This window comes from Saccoglossus kowalevskii, chromosome 5 (assembly GCF_978046115.1).
Source record: "Saccoglossus kowalevskii chromosome 5, keSacKowa6.1, whole genome shotgun sequence".
In the NCBI taxonomy this organism is placed as follows: domain Eukaryota; kingdom Metazoa; phylum Hemichordata; class Enteropneusta; family Harrimaniidae; genus Saccoglossus; species Saccoglossus kowalevskii.
This window is the reverse complement of record NC_140645.1, coordinates 37,362,229-37,377,302: the sequence shown is the minus strand read 5'-3', so window position 1 is coordinate 37,377,302 and position 15,074 is coordinate 37,362,229. Positions and strand designations below refer to the sequence as shown.

The 15,074-nt window shown below is 44.9% G+C and overlaps 1 protein-coding gene across 1 annotated transcript in view; it reads left to right on the top strand.

Moving 5' to 3' along the window:
- Positions 1–15,074, top strand: part of LOC102804733 (uncharacterized) — an 84,111-nt gene that overhangs the window by 31,740 nt on the left and 37,297 nt on the right. The window contains exon 8 of the mRNA XM_085498986.1: positions 372–408. Coding sequence (XP_085355112.1) covers positions 372–408 — 37 coding nt within the window. The remainder of the gene's footprint in view (positions 1–371; positions 409–15,074) is intronic.

Genomic DNA, 15,074 nt, shown 5'->3' with positions numbered 1-15,074 from the left:
TGTGGATCCAGTGGTCTAGTCTCTGAACTAAATGTCCTACCTGTGAATCCAGTGGTCTAGTCTCTGAACTAAATGTCCTACCTGTGAATCCAGTGGTTTAGTATCTGAACTAAATGGCCTACATGTGGATCTAGTGGTTTAGTATCTGAACTAAATGGCCTACATGAGGATCCAGTGGTCTAGTATCTGAACTAAATGGCCTACATGTGGATCCAGTGATCCAGTCTCTGAACTAAATGTTCTACCTGTGGATCCAGTGGTCTAGTCTCTGAACCAAGTGTTTTACCCATGAATCTAATGGAGCTTCATTTGCAGTTAATTCAATATTATTACAATATGTAATATTTAATCCCAAACTAATTTTTTTACAGTCGACAAAAGAGAAATTTCCTGTGGTCTAAAGTAGAGGTATGGTTTACACTATTATTTTACAGCTACATCATAAGAAGGTGCTCCTAATACTAATACAAGGATAACATGCATAACTCCAAAGTATGATGCAATACATAATAGATCAAAAATGCATATCACTTAGATTGACCTTACATTCAGCTGAAAATTTTTTGCATTCACTTCTCACTTTCCTATTCCAAAATCAACTGAATTAAATCCCAGTGAATTGGAGTAACTATCTATAGAAACACCATACAGTGTACATAAGATGTCGTGCTAAATCACCATTAGTTGTACTGGTACTTTCAACATTCTCGTTTTTTGACTGTGGAAATATGCATGTGGTACATATATGTGGATATTTTTACTTAGATAAATATTATATTAAAAAACACTGATGGTAATTACTCATCTCTGTTGACGTAAACGTAAGAGAAAATATCGTTGCATTACATATAAATATTTGACGTATATTTCGTGAATAATTATCTGTGAACATTTCAATTCATTCATTTGAAGTCTTTCACAAACACAGGTTTCTTCCTGAATATAATGTCAACTGACTGATATAATCATGAAAATAGACTTTCTTTTAATTACTGTAGGGATGAGTTCATTTGAAATCAACAACTTTTATGCAATAAAACATTTATAATAACAACTTGCTCAAAGCATGCAAAATTGAGTAGAATAGTGGCAACGGTAGGAGTGTGGTGGGTCCTCATTGCTTGCTGAAAGCATGCAAAATTGAGTAGAATAGTGGCAATGGCAGGAGTGTGGTGGGTCCTCATCGCTTGCTGAAAGCATACAAAATTGAGTAGAATAGTGGCAACGGTAGGAGTGTGGTGGGTCCTCATTGCTCGCTGAAAGCATGCAAAATTGAGTAGAATAATGGCAATGGCAGGAGTGTGGTGGGGCCTCATCGCTTGCTGAAAGCATGCAAAATTGAGTAGAATAATGGCAACGGCAGGAGTGTGATGGGCCTCATCGCTTGCTGAAAGCATGCAAAATTGAGTAGAATAATGGCAACGGTAGGAGTGTGGTGGGTCCTCATTGCTTGCTGAAAGCATGCAAAATTGAGTAAAATAATGGCAACGGTAGGAGTATGGTGGGTCCTCATTGCTTGCTGAAAGCATGCAAAATTGAGTAGAATAGTGGCAATGGCAGGAGTGTGGTGGGGCCTCATCGCTTGCTGAAAGCATGCAAAATTGAGTAGAATAGTGGCAACGGTAGGAGTGTGGTGGGTCCTCATTGCTTGCTGAAAGCATGCAAAATTGAGTAGAATAGTGGCAATGGCAGGAGTGTGGTGGGTCCTCATCGCTTGCTGAAAGCATGCAAAATTGAGTAGAATAGTGGCAACGGTAGGAGTGTGGTGGGTCCTCATTGCTTGCTGAAAGCATGCAAAATTGAGTAGAATAATGGCAACGACAGGAGTGTGGTGGGCCTCATCGCTTGCTGAAAGCATGCAAAATTGAGTAGAATAGTGGCAACGGTAGGAGTGTGGTGGGTCCTCATTGCTTGCTGAAAGCGAGGTATGTACGACCTAGAAATAGTGCCGTATGCGAGTACCAAGTTGCGAGTCGCAAGTAGCAAATTATGCCATATGCTAGTGGTAAAAACGGCATATGCGAGTGGTAAAATGTATCGTTTGCTAGTAGCAAAAAAGCCCTATGCGAGGGGTAATACAAAGGCTTGTAACGTTTGCTTATAATATAACAACGTACGTTCAATTGTGTTTTATCACAGTAAAATCAAATATTTAGCATGGTTATGAAATGATGTGTACATGGTTGGTTAAGATTGGCATGATGCTGTATCAAAAAAGTTCGTTCAGTCGTTTGCATAGAATCGATGTTTGCTCTTCACGAAATTGCACAGGAAACATGAAAGCACAATAATTTAATAAACGGCCATGACCAGCCAGCACACTCCGCATAACATGTGAAAATTGTTTTTTCTTTTGGTAAAATTAGTATGAACCCGTGGTCAGCGATTAAAGAATCATAGAATTATAATTGTAGTTAGTAACGGGTGCATGTTCACCGAAGGGTCACAGAATTCTTGTGTCACGCGCCGCCGTTTAAATGAAGACAATGGCAGGTTTCAAAAGTTGTCACACCTCGGAGAGGTGTTAAATTTGCCACAACCCAAGTGTTAACTAGCACACAATTCCATAATACATAGTATATAATAAAGAAATAAAGTGCATGTTGAGTGATAAGTCCGCATGTTTACGAGACGTCCCTCACACATGGAATGTATTTACAGGCAACCTGGATCAAATTTGAATTGAAACAAATTGAAACAAAGAAGCGTCTGCCATTGCTTGGTCAGGATAGAGAGACAATTTTCATGGGTAAATGCTAGTAGAAGACCCTCAATGCCCCAAATACTTCGACCTAACCACTTTATATGTACAAGTAGAAAAAGTGTTATGTTTCGTTAAAATAAGCATGGACATGTTAGCATTGAAATAATCATAGAAGTACAGTTATCATCAGTACAAGTAGACTCGCTGAACAGGAACTCACACGCGAGCCAATGGAAACAATGGCTGATTTCAAAGCAATTTTGTCTCAGACAAGACATGGACAACAAACTCGCTGTTTTGCTGATTAGGAATAACGTGATGTTATATAATTTCGTGGTATTTCAACAGCTTTGTAATGAAGCACAGGCCCTTAGCTAAATTCTCCTATAAACTGTTGATTCTGTCGACCAATGGGAACGCACGTTTCAACCAGACTACTTGGACCTTGCACATTTGCGAGACGTAACAAAAAACGCAGCCAGTGATACATTTCGAAAATAAAAATACAAAATAAACGCAATCAGAGGCGCCGACCACGCGCGTTTGAAATAAATAGAACGCATTCAACGGCGTTGTGACACAGTATCACCAGCCTCTTTCACTCACGCAATATAATTATGCTATTTCCCAACGCACTTATATTTAATACATTGACGAAAAACACCACAAGAAAAATGTCAACTAATAATACGCAATTATCCAGGCAGTACTAGAAATTATTGCTGATACTAAACTCATAGTTGCTGTCGACATAGGAAGTAAAGTAAGCAAATAACACCGAATAAACGGCAAGGTAAAGACTATGTCTAATTATAGTAAATACGTACTGCGTGCGTGACTCGAACCAGCGCTCGCGTACGGCACCTAATCGCCTAGCTACACGCCACTACACGTCTTCCCCTCGGCCACCGGGCATCCCCAAAAAAGGATGCTTAATAACCGAGCTTATTACGTGCAGAGAACGTGAAACCCGTCCACGCGATACGCGCCACACAGCATGGCCAGAATGCGGCAAAGGCCTTCAGATCTGGCTGTAGTAGGATGGTGAAAGTAATGGTACAGCATTTTAACAGTGAATAAGTACTGAGAAATTATTTTTAAACTCATAGTTGCTGTCGACATAGGAAGTAAAGTAAGCAAATAACACCGAATAAACGGCAAGGTAAAGACTATGTCTAATTATAGTAAATACGTACTGCGTGCGTGACTCGAACCAGCGCTCGCGTACGGCACCTAATCGCCTAGCTACACGCCACTACACGTCTTCCCCTCGGCCACCGGGCATCCCCAAAAAAGGATGCTTAATAACCGAGCTTATTACGTGCAGAGAACGTGAAACCCGTCCACGCGATACGCGCCACACAGCATGGCCAGAATGCGGCAAAGGCCTTCAGATCTGGCTGTAGTAGGATGGTGAAAGTAATGGTACAGCATTTTAACAGTGAATAAGTACTGAGAAATTATTTTTAAACTCATAGTTGCTGTCGACATAGGAAGTAAAGTAAGCAAATAACACCGAATAAACGGCAAGGTAAAGACTATGTCTAATTATAGTAAATACGTACTGCGTGCGTGACTCGAACCAGCGCTCGCGTACGGCACCTAATCGCCTAGCTACACGCCACTACACGTCTTCCCCTCGGCCACCGGGCATCCCCAAAAAAGGATGCTTAATAACCGAGCTTATTACGTGCAGAGAACGTGAAACCCGTCCACGCGATACGCGCCACACAGCATGGCCAGAATGCGGCAAAGGCCTTCAGATCTGGCTGTAGTAGGATGGTGAAAGTAATGGTACAGCATTTTAACAGTGAATAAGTACTGAGAAATTATTTTTAAACTCATAGTTGCTGTCGACATAGGAAGTAAAGTAAGCAAATAACACCGAATAAACGGCAAGGTAAAGACTATGTCTAATTATAGTAAATACGTACTGCGTGCGTGACTCGAACCAGCGCTCGCGTACGGCACCTAATCGCCTAGCTACACGCCACTACACGTCTTCCCCTCGGCCACCGGGCATCCCCAAAAAAGGATGCTTAATAACCGAGCTTATTACGTGCAGAGAACGTGAAACCCGTCCACGCGATACGCGCCACACAGCATGGCCAGAATGCGGCAAAGGCCTTCAGATCTGGCTGTAGTAGGATGGTGAAAGTAATGGTACAGCATTTTAACAGTGAATAAGTACTGAGAAATTATTTTTAAACTCATAGTTGCTGTCGACATAGGAAGTAAAGTAAGCAAATAACACCGAATAAACGGCAAGGTAAAGACTATGTCTAATTATAGTAAATACGTACTGCGTGCGTGACTCGAACCAGCGCTCGCGTACGGCACCTAATCGCCTAGCTACACGCCACTACACGTCTTCCCCTCGGCCACCGGGCATCCCCAAAAAAGGATGCTTAATAACCGAGCTTATTACGTGCAGAGAACGTGAAACCCGTCCACGCGATACGCGCCACACAGCATGGCCAGAATGCGGCAAAGGCCTTCAGATCTGGCTGTAGTAGGATGGTGAAAGTAATGGTACAGCATTTTAACAGTGAATAAGTACTGAGAAATTATTTTTAAACTCATAGTTGCTGTCGACATAGGAAGTAAAGTAAGCAAATAACACCGAATAAACGGCAAGGTAAAGACTATGTCTAATTATAGTAAATACGTACTGCGTGCGTGACTCGAACCAGCGCTCGCGTACGGCACCTAATCGCCTAGCTACACGCCACTACACGTCTTCCCCTCGGCCACCGGGCATCCCCAAAAAAGGATGCTTAATAACCGAGCTTATTACGTGCAGAGAACGTGAAACCCGTCCACGCGATACGCGCCACACAGCATGGCCAGAAAGCGGCAAAGGCCTTCAGATCTGGCTGTAGTAGGATGGTGAAAGTAATGGTACAGCATTTTAACAGTGAATAAGTACTGAGAAATTATTTTTAAACTCATAGTTGCTGTCGACATAGGAAGTAAAGTAAGCAAATAACACCGAATAAACGGCAAGGTAAAGACTATGTCTAATTATAGTAAATACGTACTGCGTGCGTGACTCGAACCAGCGCTCGCGTACGGCACCTAATCGCCTAGCTACACGCCACTACACGTCTTCCCCTCGGCCACCGGGCATCCCCAAAAAAGGATGCTTAATAACCGAGCTTATTACGTGCAGAGAACGTGAAACCCGTCCACGCGATACGCGCCACACAGCATGGCCAGAATGCGGCAAAGGCCTTCAGATCTGGCTGTAGTAGGATGGTGAAAGTAATGGTACAGCATTTTAACAGTGAATAAGTACTGAGAAATTATTTTTAAACTCATAGTTGCTGTCGACATAGGAAGTAAAGTAAGCAAATAACACCGAATAAACGGCAAGGTAAAGACTATGTCTAATTATAGTAAATACGTACTGCGTGCGTGACTCGAACCAGCGCTCGCGTACGGCACCTAATCGCCTAGCTACACGCCACTACACGTCTTCCCCTCGGCCACCGGGCATCCCCAAAAAAGGATGCTTAATAACCGAGCTTATTACGTGCAGAGAACGTGAAACCCGTCCACGCGATACGCGCCACACAGCATGGCCAGAATGCGGCAAAGGCCTTCAGATCTGGCTGTAGTAGGATGGTGAAAGTAATGGTACAGCATTTTAACAGTGAATAAGTACTGAGAAATTATTTTTAAACTCATAGTTGCTGTCGACATAGGAAGTAAAGTAAGCAAATAACACCGAATAAACGGCAAGGTAAAGACTATGTCTAATTATAGTAAATACGTACTGCGTGCGTGACTCGAACCAGCGCTCGCGTACGGCACCTAATCGCCTAGCTACACGCCACTACACGTCTTCCCCTCGGCCACCGGGCATCCCCAAAAAAGGATGCTTAATAACCGAGCTTATTACGTGCAGAGAACGTGAAACCCGTCCACGCGATACGCGCCACACAGCATGGCCAGAATGCGGCAAAGGCCTTCAGATCTGGCTGTAGTAGGATGGTGAAAGTAATGGTACAGCATTTTAACAGTGAATAAGTACTGAGAAATTATTTTTAAACTCATAGTTGCTGTCGACATAGGAAGTAAAGTAAGCAAATAACACCGAATAAACGGCAAGGTAAAGACTATGTCTAATTATAGTAAATACGTACTGCGTGCGTGACTCGAACCAGCGCTCGCGTACGGCACCTAATCGCCTAGCTACACGCCACTACACGTCTTCCCCTCGGCCACCGGGCATCCCCAAAAAAGGATGCTTAATAACCGAGCTTATTACGTGCAGAGAACGTGAAACCCGTCCACGCGATACGCGCCACACAGCATGGCCAGAATGCGGCAAAGGCCTTCAGATCTGGCTGTAGTAGGATGGTGAAAGTAATGGTACAGCATTTTAACAGTGAATAAGTACTGAGAAATTATTTTTAAACTCATAGTTGCTGTCGACATAGGAAGTAAAGTAAGCAAATAACACCGAATAAACGGCAAGGTAAAGACTATGTCTAATTATAGTAAATACGTACTGCGTGCGTGACTCGAACCAGCGCTCGCGTACGGCACCTAATCGCCTAGCTACACGCCACTACACGTCTTCCCCTCGGCCACCGGGCATCCCCAAAAAAGGATGCTTAATAACCGAGCTTATTACGTGCAGAGAACGTGAAACCCGTCCACGCGATACGCGCCACACAGCATGGCCAGAATGCGGCAAAGGCCTTCAGATCTGGCTGTAGTAGGATGGTGAAAGTAATGGTACAGCATTTTAACAGTGAATAAGTACTGAGAAATTATTTTTAAACTCATAGTTGCTGTCGACATAGGAAGTAAAGTAAGCAAATAACACCGAATAAACGGCAAGGTAAAGACTATGTCTAATTATAGTAAATACGTACTGCGTGCGTGACTCGAACCAGCGCTCGCGTACGGCACCTAATCGCCTAGCTACACGCCACTACACGTCTTCCCCTCGGCCACCGGGCATCCCCAAAAAAGGATGCTTAATAACCGAGCTTATTACGTGCAGAGAACGTGAAACCCGTCCACGCGATACGCGCCACACAGCATGGCCAGAATGCGGCAAAGGCCTTCAGATCTGGCTGTAGTAGGATGGTGAAAGTAATGGTACAGCATTTTAACAGTGAATAAGTACTGAGAAATTATTTTTAAACTCATAGTTGCTGTCGACATAGGAAGTAAAGTAAGCAAATAACACCGAATAAACGGCAAGGTAAAGACTATGTCTAATTATAGTAAATACGTACTGCGTGCGTGACTCGAACCAGCGCTCGCGTACGGCACCTAATCGCCTAGCTACACGCCACTACACGTCTTCCCCTCGGCCACCGGGCATCCCCAAAAAAGGATGCTTAATAACCGAGCTTATTACGTGCAGAGAACGTGAAACCCGTCCACGCGATACGCGCCACACAGCATGGCCAGAATGCGGCAAAGGCCTTCAGATCTGGCTGTAGTAGGATGGTGAAAGTAATGGTACAGCATTTTAACAGTGAATAAGTACTGAGAAATTATTTTTAAACTCATAGTTGCTGTCGACATAGGAAGTAAAGTAAGCAAATAACACCGAATAAACGGCAAGGTAAAGACTATGTCTAATTATAGTAAATACGTACTGCGTGCGTGACTCGAACCAGCGCTCGCGTACGGCACCTAATCGCCTAGCTACACGCCACTACACGTCTTCCCCTCGGCCACCGGGCATCCCCAAAAAAGGATGCTTAATAACCGAGCTTATTACGTGCAGAGAACGTGAAACCCGTCCACGCGATACGCGCCACACAGCATGGCCAGAATGCGGCAAAGGCCTTCAGATCTGGCTGTAGTAGGATGGTGAAAGTAATGGTACAGCATTTTAACAGTGAATAAGTACTGAGAAATTATTTTTAAACTCATAGTTGCTGTCGACATAGGAAGTAAAGTAAGCAAATAACACCGAATAAACGGCAAGGTAAAGACTATGTCTAATTATAGTAAATACGTACTGCGTGCGTGACTCGAACCAGCGCTCGCGTACGGCACCTAATCGCCTAGCTACACGCCACTACACGTCTTCCCCTCGGCCACCGGGCATCCCCAAAAAAGGATGCTTAATAACCGAGCTTATTACGTGCAGAGAACGTGAAACCCGTCCACGCGATACGCGCCACACAGCATGGCCAGAATGCGGCAAAGGCCTTCAGATCTGGCTGTAGTAGGATGGTGAAAGTAATGGTACAGCATTTTAACAGTGAATAAGTACTGAGAAATTATTTTTAAACTCATAGTTGCTGTCGACATAGGAAGTAAAGTAAGCAAATAACACCGAATAAACGGCAAGGTAAAGACTATGTCTAATTATAGTAAATACGTACTGCGTGCGTGACTCGAACCAGCGCTCGCGTACGGCACCTAATCGCCTAGCTACACGCCACTACACGTCTTCCCCTCGGCCACCGGGCATCCCCAAAAAAGGATGCTTAATAACCGAGCTTATTACGTGCAGAGAACGTGAAACCCGTCCACGCGATACGCGCCACACAGCATGGCCAGAATGCGGCAAAGGCCTTCAGATCTGGCTGTAGTAGGATGGTGAAAGTAATGGTACAGCATTTTAACAGTGAATAAGTACTGAGAAATTATTTTTAAACTCATAGTTGCTGTCGACATAGGAAGTAAAGTAAGCAAATAACACCGAATAAACGGCAAGGTAAAGACTATGTCTAATTATAGTAAATACGTACTGCGTGCGTGACTCGAACCAGCGCTCGCGTACGGCACCTAATCGCCTAGCTACACGCCACTACACGTCTTCCCCTCGGCCACCGGGCATCCCCAAAAAAGGATGCTTAATAACCGAGCTTATTACGTGCAGAGAACGTGAAACCCGTCCACGCGATACGCGCCACACAGCATGGCCAGAATGCGGCAAAGGCCTTCAGATCTGGCTGTAGTAGGATGGTGAAAGTAATGGTACAGCATTTTAACAGTGAATAAGTACTGAGAAATTATTTTTAAACTCATAGTTGCTGTCGACATAGGAAGTAAAGTAAGCAAATAACACCGAATAAACGGCAAGGTAAAGACTATGTCTAATTATAGTAAATACGTACTGCGTGCGTGACTCGAACCAGCGCTCGCGTACGGCACCTAATCGCCTAGCTACACGCCACTACACGTCTTCCCCTCGGCCACCGGGCATCCCCAAAAAAGGATGCTTAATAACCGAGCTTATTACGTGCAGAGAACGTGAAACCCGTCCACGCGATACGCGCCACACAGCATGGCCAGAATGCGGCAAAGGCCTTCAGATCTGGCTGTAGTAGGATGGTGAAAGTAATGGTACAGCATTTTAACAGTGAATAAGTACTGAGAAATTATTTTTAAACTCATAGTTGCTGTCGACATAGGAAGTAAAGTAAGCAAATAACACCGAATAAACGGCAAGGTAAAGACTATGTCTAATTATAGTAAATACGTACTGCGTGCGTGACTCGAACCAGCGCTCGCGTACGGCACCTAATCGCCTAGCTACACGCCACTACACGTCTTCCCCTCGGCCACCGGGCATCCCCAAAAAAGGATGCTTAATAACCGAGCTTATTACGTGCAGAGAACGTGAAACCCGTCCACGCGATACGCGCCACACAGCATGGCCAGAATGCGGCAAAGGCCTTCAGATCTGGCTGTAGTAGGATGGTGAAAGTAATGGTACAGCATTTTAACAGTGAATAAGTACTGAGAAATTATTTTTAAACTCATAGTTGCTGTCGACATAGGAAGTAAAGTAAGCAAATAACACCGAATAAACGGCAAGGTAAAGACTATGTCTAATTATAGTAAATACGTACTGCGTGCGTGACTCGAACCAGCGCTCGCGTACGGCACCTAATCGCCTAGCTACACGCCACTACACGTCTTCCCCTCGGCCACCGGGCATCCCCAAAAAAGGATGCTTAATAACCGAGCTTATTACGTGCAGAGAACGTGAAACCCGTCCACGCGATACGCGCCACACAGCATGGCCAGAATGCGGCAAAGGCCTTCAGATCTGGCTGTAGTAGGATGGTGAAAGTAATGGTACAGCATTTTAACAGTGAATAAGTACTGAGAAATTATTTTTAAACTCATAGTTGCTGTCGACATAGGAAGTAAAGTAAGCAAATAACACCGAATAAACGGCAAGGTAAAGACTATGTCTAATTATAGTAAATACGTACTGCGTGCGTGACTCGAACCAGCGCTCGCGTACGGCACCTAATCGCCTAGCTACACGCCACTACACGTCTTCCCCTCGGCCACCGGGCATCCCCAAAAAAGGATGCTTAATAACCGAGCTTATTACGTGCAGAGAACGTGAAACCCGTCCACGCGATACGCGCCACACAGCATGGCCAGAATGCGGCAAAGGCCTTCAGATCTGGCTGTAGTAGGATGGTGAAAGTAATGGTACAGCATTTTAACAGTGAATAAGTACTGAGAAATTATTTTTAAACTCATAGTTGCTGTCGACATAGGAAGTAAAGTAAGCAAATAACACCGAATAAACGGCAAGGTAAAGACTATGTCTAATTATAGTAAATACGTACTGCGTGCGTGACTCGAACCAGCGCTCGCGTACGGCACCTAATCGCCTAGCTACACGCCACTACACGTCTTCCCCTCGGCCACCGGGCATCCCCAAAAAAGGATGCTTAATAACCGAGCTTATTACGTGCAGAGAACGTGAAACCCGTCCACGCGATACGCGCCACACAGCATGGCCAGAATGCGGCAAAGGCCTTCAGATCTGGCTGTAGTAGGATGGTGAAAGTAATGGTACAGCATTTTAACAGTGAATAAGTACTGAGAAATTATTTTTAAACTCATAGTTGCTGTCGACATAGGAAGTAAAGTAAGCAAATAACACCGAATAAACGGCAAGGTAAAGACTATGTCTAATTATAGTAAATACGTACTGCGTGCGTGACTCGAACCAGCGCTCGCGTACGGCACCTAATCGCCTAGCTACACGCCACTACACGTCTTCCCCTCGGCCACCGGGCATCCCCAAAAAAGGATGCTTAATAACCGAGCTTATTACGTGCAGAGAACGTGAAACCCGTCCACGCGATACGCGCCACACAGCATGGCCAGAATGCGGCAAAGGCCTTCAGATCTGGCTGTAGTAGGATGGTGAAAGTAATGGTACAGCATTTTAACAGTGAATAAGTACTGAGAAATTATTTTTAAACTCATAGTTGCTGTCGACATAGGAAGTAAAGTAAGCAAATAACACCGAATAAACGGCAAGGTAAAGACTATGTCTAATTATAGTAAATACGTACTGCGTGCGTGACTCGAACCAGCGCTCGCGTACGGCACCTAATCGCCTAGCTACACGCCACTACACGTCTTCCCCTCGGCCACCGGGCATCCCCAAAAAAGGATGCTTAATAACCGAGCTTATTACGTGCAGAGAACGTGAAACCCGTCCACGCGATACGCGCCACACAGCATGGCCAGAATGCGGCAAAGGCCTTCAGATCTGGCTGTAGTAGGATGGTGAAAGTAATGGTACAGCATTTTAACAGTGAATAAGTACTGAGAAATTATTTTTAAACTCATAGTTGCTGTCGACATAGGAAGTAAAGTAAGCAAATAACACCGAATAAACGGCAAGGTACTTTCACCATCCTACTACAGCCAGATCTGAAGGCCTTTGCCGCATTCTGGCCATGCTGTGTGGCGCGTATCGCGTGGACGGGTTTCACGTTCTCTGCACGTAATAAGCTCGGTTATTAAGCATCCTTTTTTGGGGATGCCCGGTGGCCGAGGGGAAGACGTGTAGTGGCGTGTAGCTAGGCGATTAGGTGCCGTACGCGAGCGCTGGTTCGAGTCACGCACGCAGTACGTATTTACTATAATTAGACATAGTCTTTACCTTGCCGTTTATTCGGTGTTATTTGCTTACTTTACTTCCTATGTCGACAGCAACTATGAGTTTAAAAATAATTTCTCAGTACTTATTCACTGTTAAAATGCTGTACCATTACTTTCACCATCCTACTACAGCCAGATCTGAAGGCCTTTGCCGCATTCTGGCCATGCTGTGTGGCGCGTATCGCGTGGACGGGTTTCACGTTCTCTGCACGTAATAAGCTCGGTTATTAAGCATCCTTTTTTGGGGATGCCCGGTGGCCGAGGGGAAGACGTGTAGTGGCGTGTAGCTAGGCGATTAGGTGCCGTACGCGAGCGCTGGTTCGAGTCACGCACGCAGTACGTATTTACTATAATTAGACATAGTCTTTACCTTGCCGTTTATTCGGTGTTATTTGCTTACTTTACTTCCTATGTCGACAGCAACTATGAGTTTAAAAATAATTTCTCAGTACTTATTCACTGTTAAAATGCTGTACCATTACTTTCACCATCCTACTACAGCCAGATCTGAAGGCCTTTGCCGCATTCTGGCCATGCTGTGTGGCGCGTATCGCGTGGACGGGTTTCACGTTCTCTGCACGTAATAAGCTCGGTTATTAAGCATCCTTTTTTGGGGATGCCCGGTGGCCGAGGGGAAGACGTGTAGTGGCGTGTAGCTAGGCGATTAGGTGCCGTACGCGAGCGCTGGTTCGAGTCACGCACGCAGTACGTATTTACTATAATTAGACATAGTCTTTACCTTGCCGTTTATTCGGTGTTATTTGCTTACTTTACTTCCTATGTCGACAGCAACTATGAGTTTAAAAATAATTTCTCAGTACTTATTCACTGTTAAAATGCTGTACCATTACTTTCACCATCCTACTACAGCCAGATCTGAAGGCCTTTGCCGCATTCTGGCCATGCTGTGTGGCGCGTATCGCGTGGACGGGTTTCACGTTCTCTGCACGTAATAAGCTCGGTTATTAAGCATCCTTTTTTGGGGATGCCCGGTGGCCGAGGGGAAGACGTGTAGTGGCGTGTAGCTAGGCGATTAGGTGCCGTACGCGAGCGCTGGTTCGAGTCACGCACGCAGTACGTATTTACTATAATTAGACATAGTCTTTACCTTGCCGTTTATTCGGTGTTATTTGCTTACTTTACTTCCTATGTCGACAGCAACTATGAGTTTAAAAATAATTTCTCAGTACTTATTCACTGTTAAAATGCTGTACCATTACTTTCACCATCCTACTACAGCCAGATCTGAAGGCCTTTGCCGCATTCTGGCCATGCTGTGTGGCGCGTATCGCGTGGACGGGTTTCACGTTCTCTGCACGTAATAAGCTCGGTTATTAAGCATCCTTTTTTGGGGATGCCCGGTGGCCGAGGGGAAGACGTGTAGTGGCGTGTAGCTAGGCGATTAGGTGCCGTACGCGAGCGCTGGTTCGAGTCACGCACGCAGTACGTATTTACTATAATTAGACATAGTCTTTACCTTGCCGTTTATTCGGTGTTATTTGCTTACTTTACTTCCTATGTCGACAGCAACTATGAGTTTAAAAATAATTTCTCAGTACTTATTCACTGTTAAAATGCTGTACCATTACTTTCACCATCCTACTACAGCCAGATCTGAAGGCCTTTGCCGCATTCTGGCCATGCTGTGTGGCGCGTATCGCGTGGACGGGTTTCACGTTCTCTGCACGTAATAAGCTCGGTTATTAAGCATCCTTTTTTGGGGATGCCCGGTGGCCGAGGGGAAGACGTGTAGTGGCGTGTAGCTAGGCGATTAGGTGCCGTACGCGAGCGCTGGTTCGAGTCACGCACGCAGTACGTATTTACTATAATTAGACATAGTCTTTACCTTGCCGTTTATTCGGTGTTATTTGCTTACTTTACTTCCTATGTCGACAGCAACTATGAGTTTAAAAATAATTTCTCAGTACTTATTCACTGTTAAAATGCTGTACCATTACTTTCACCATCCTACTACAGCCAGATCTGAAGGCCTTTGCCGCATTCTGGCCATGCTGTGTGGCGCGTATCGCGTGGACGGGTTTCACGTTCTCTGCACGTAATAAGCTCGGTTATTAAGCATCCTTTTTTGGGGATGCCCGGTGGCCGAGGGGAAGACGTGTAGTGGCGTGTAGCTAGGCGATTAGGTGCCGTACGCGAGCGCTGGTTCGAGTCACGCACGCAGTACGTATTTACTATAATTAGACATAGTCTTTACCTTGCCGTTTATTCGGTGTTATTTGCTTACTTTACTTCCTATGTCGACAGCAACTATGAGTTTAAAAATAATTTCTCAGTACTTATTCACTGTTAAAATGCTGTACCATTACTTTCACCATCCTACTACAGCCAGATCTGAAGGCCTTTGCCGCATTCTGGCCATGCTGTGTGGCGCGTATCGCGTAGACGGGTTTCACGTTCTCTGCACGTAATAAGCTCGGTTATTAAGCATCCTTTTTTGGGG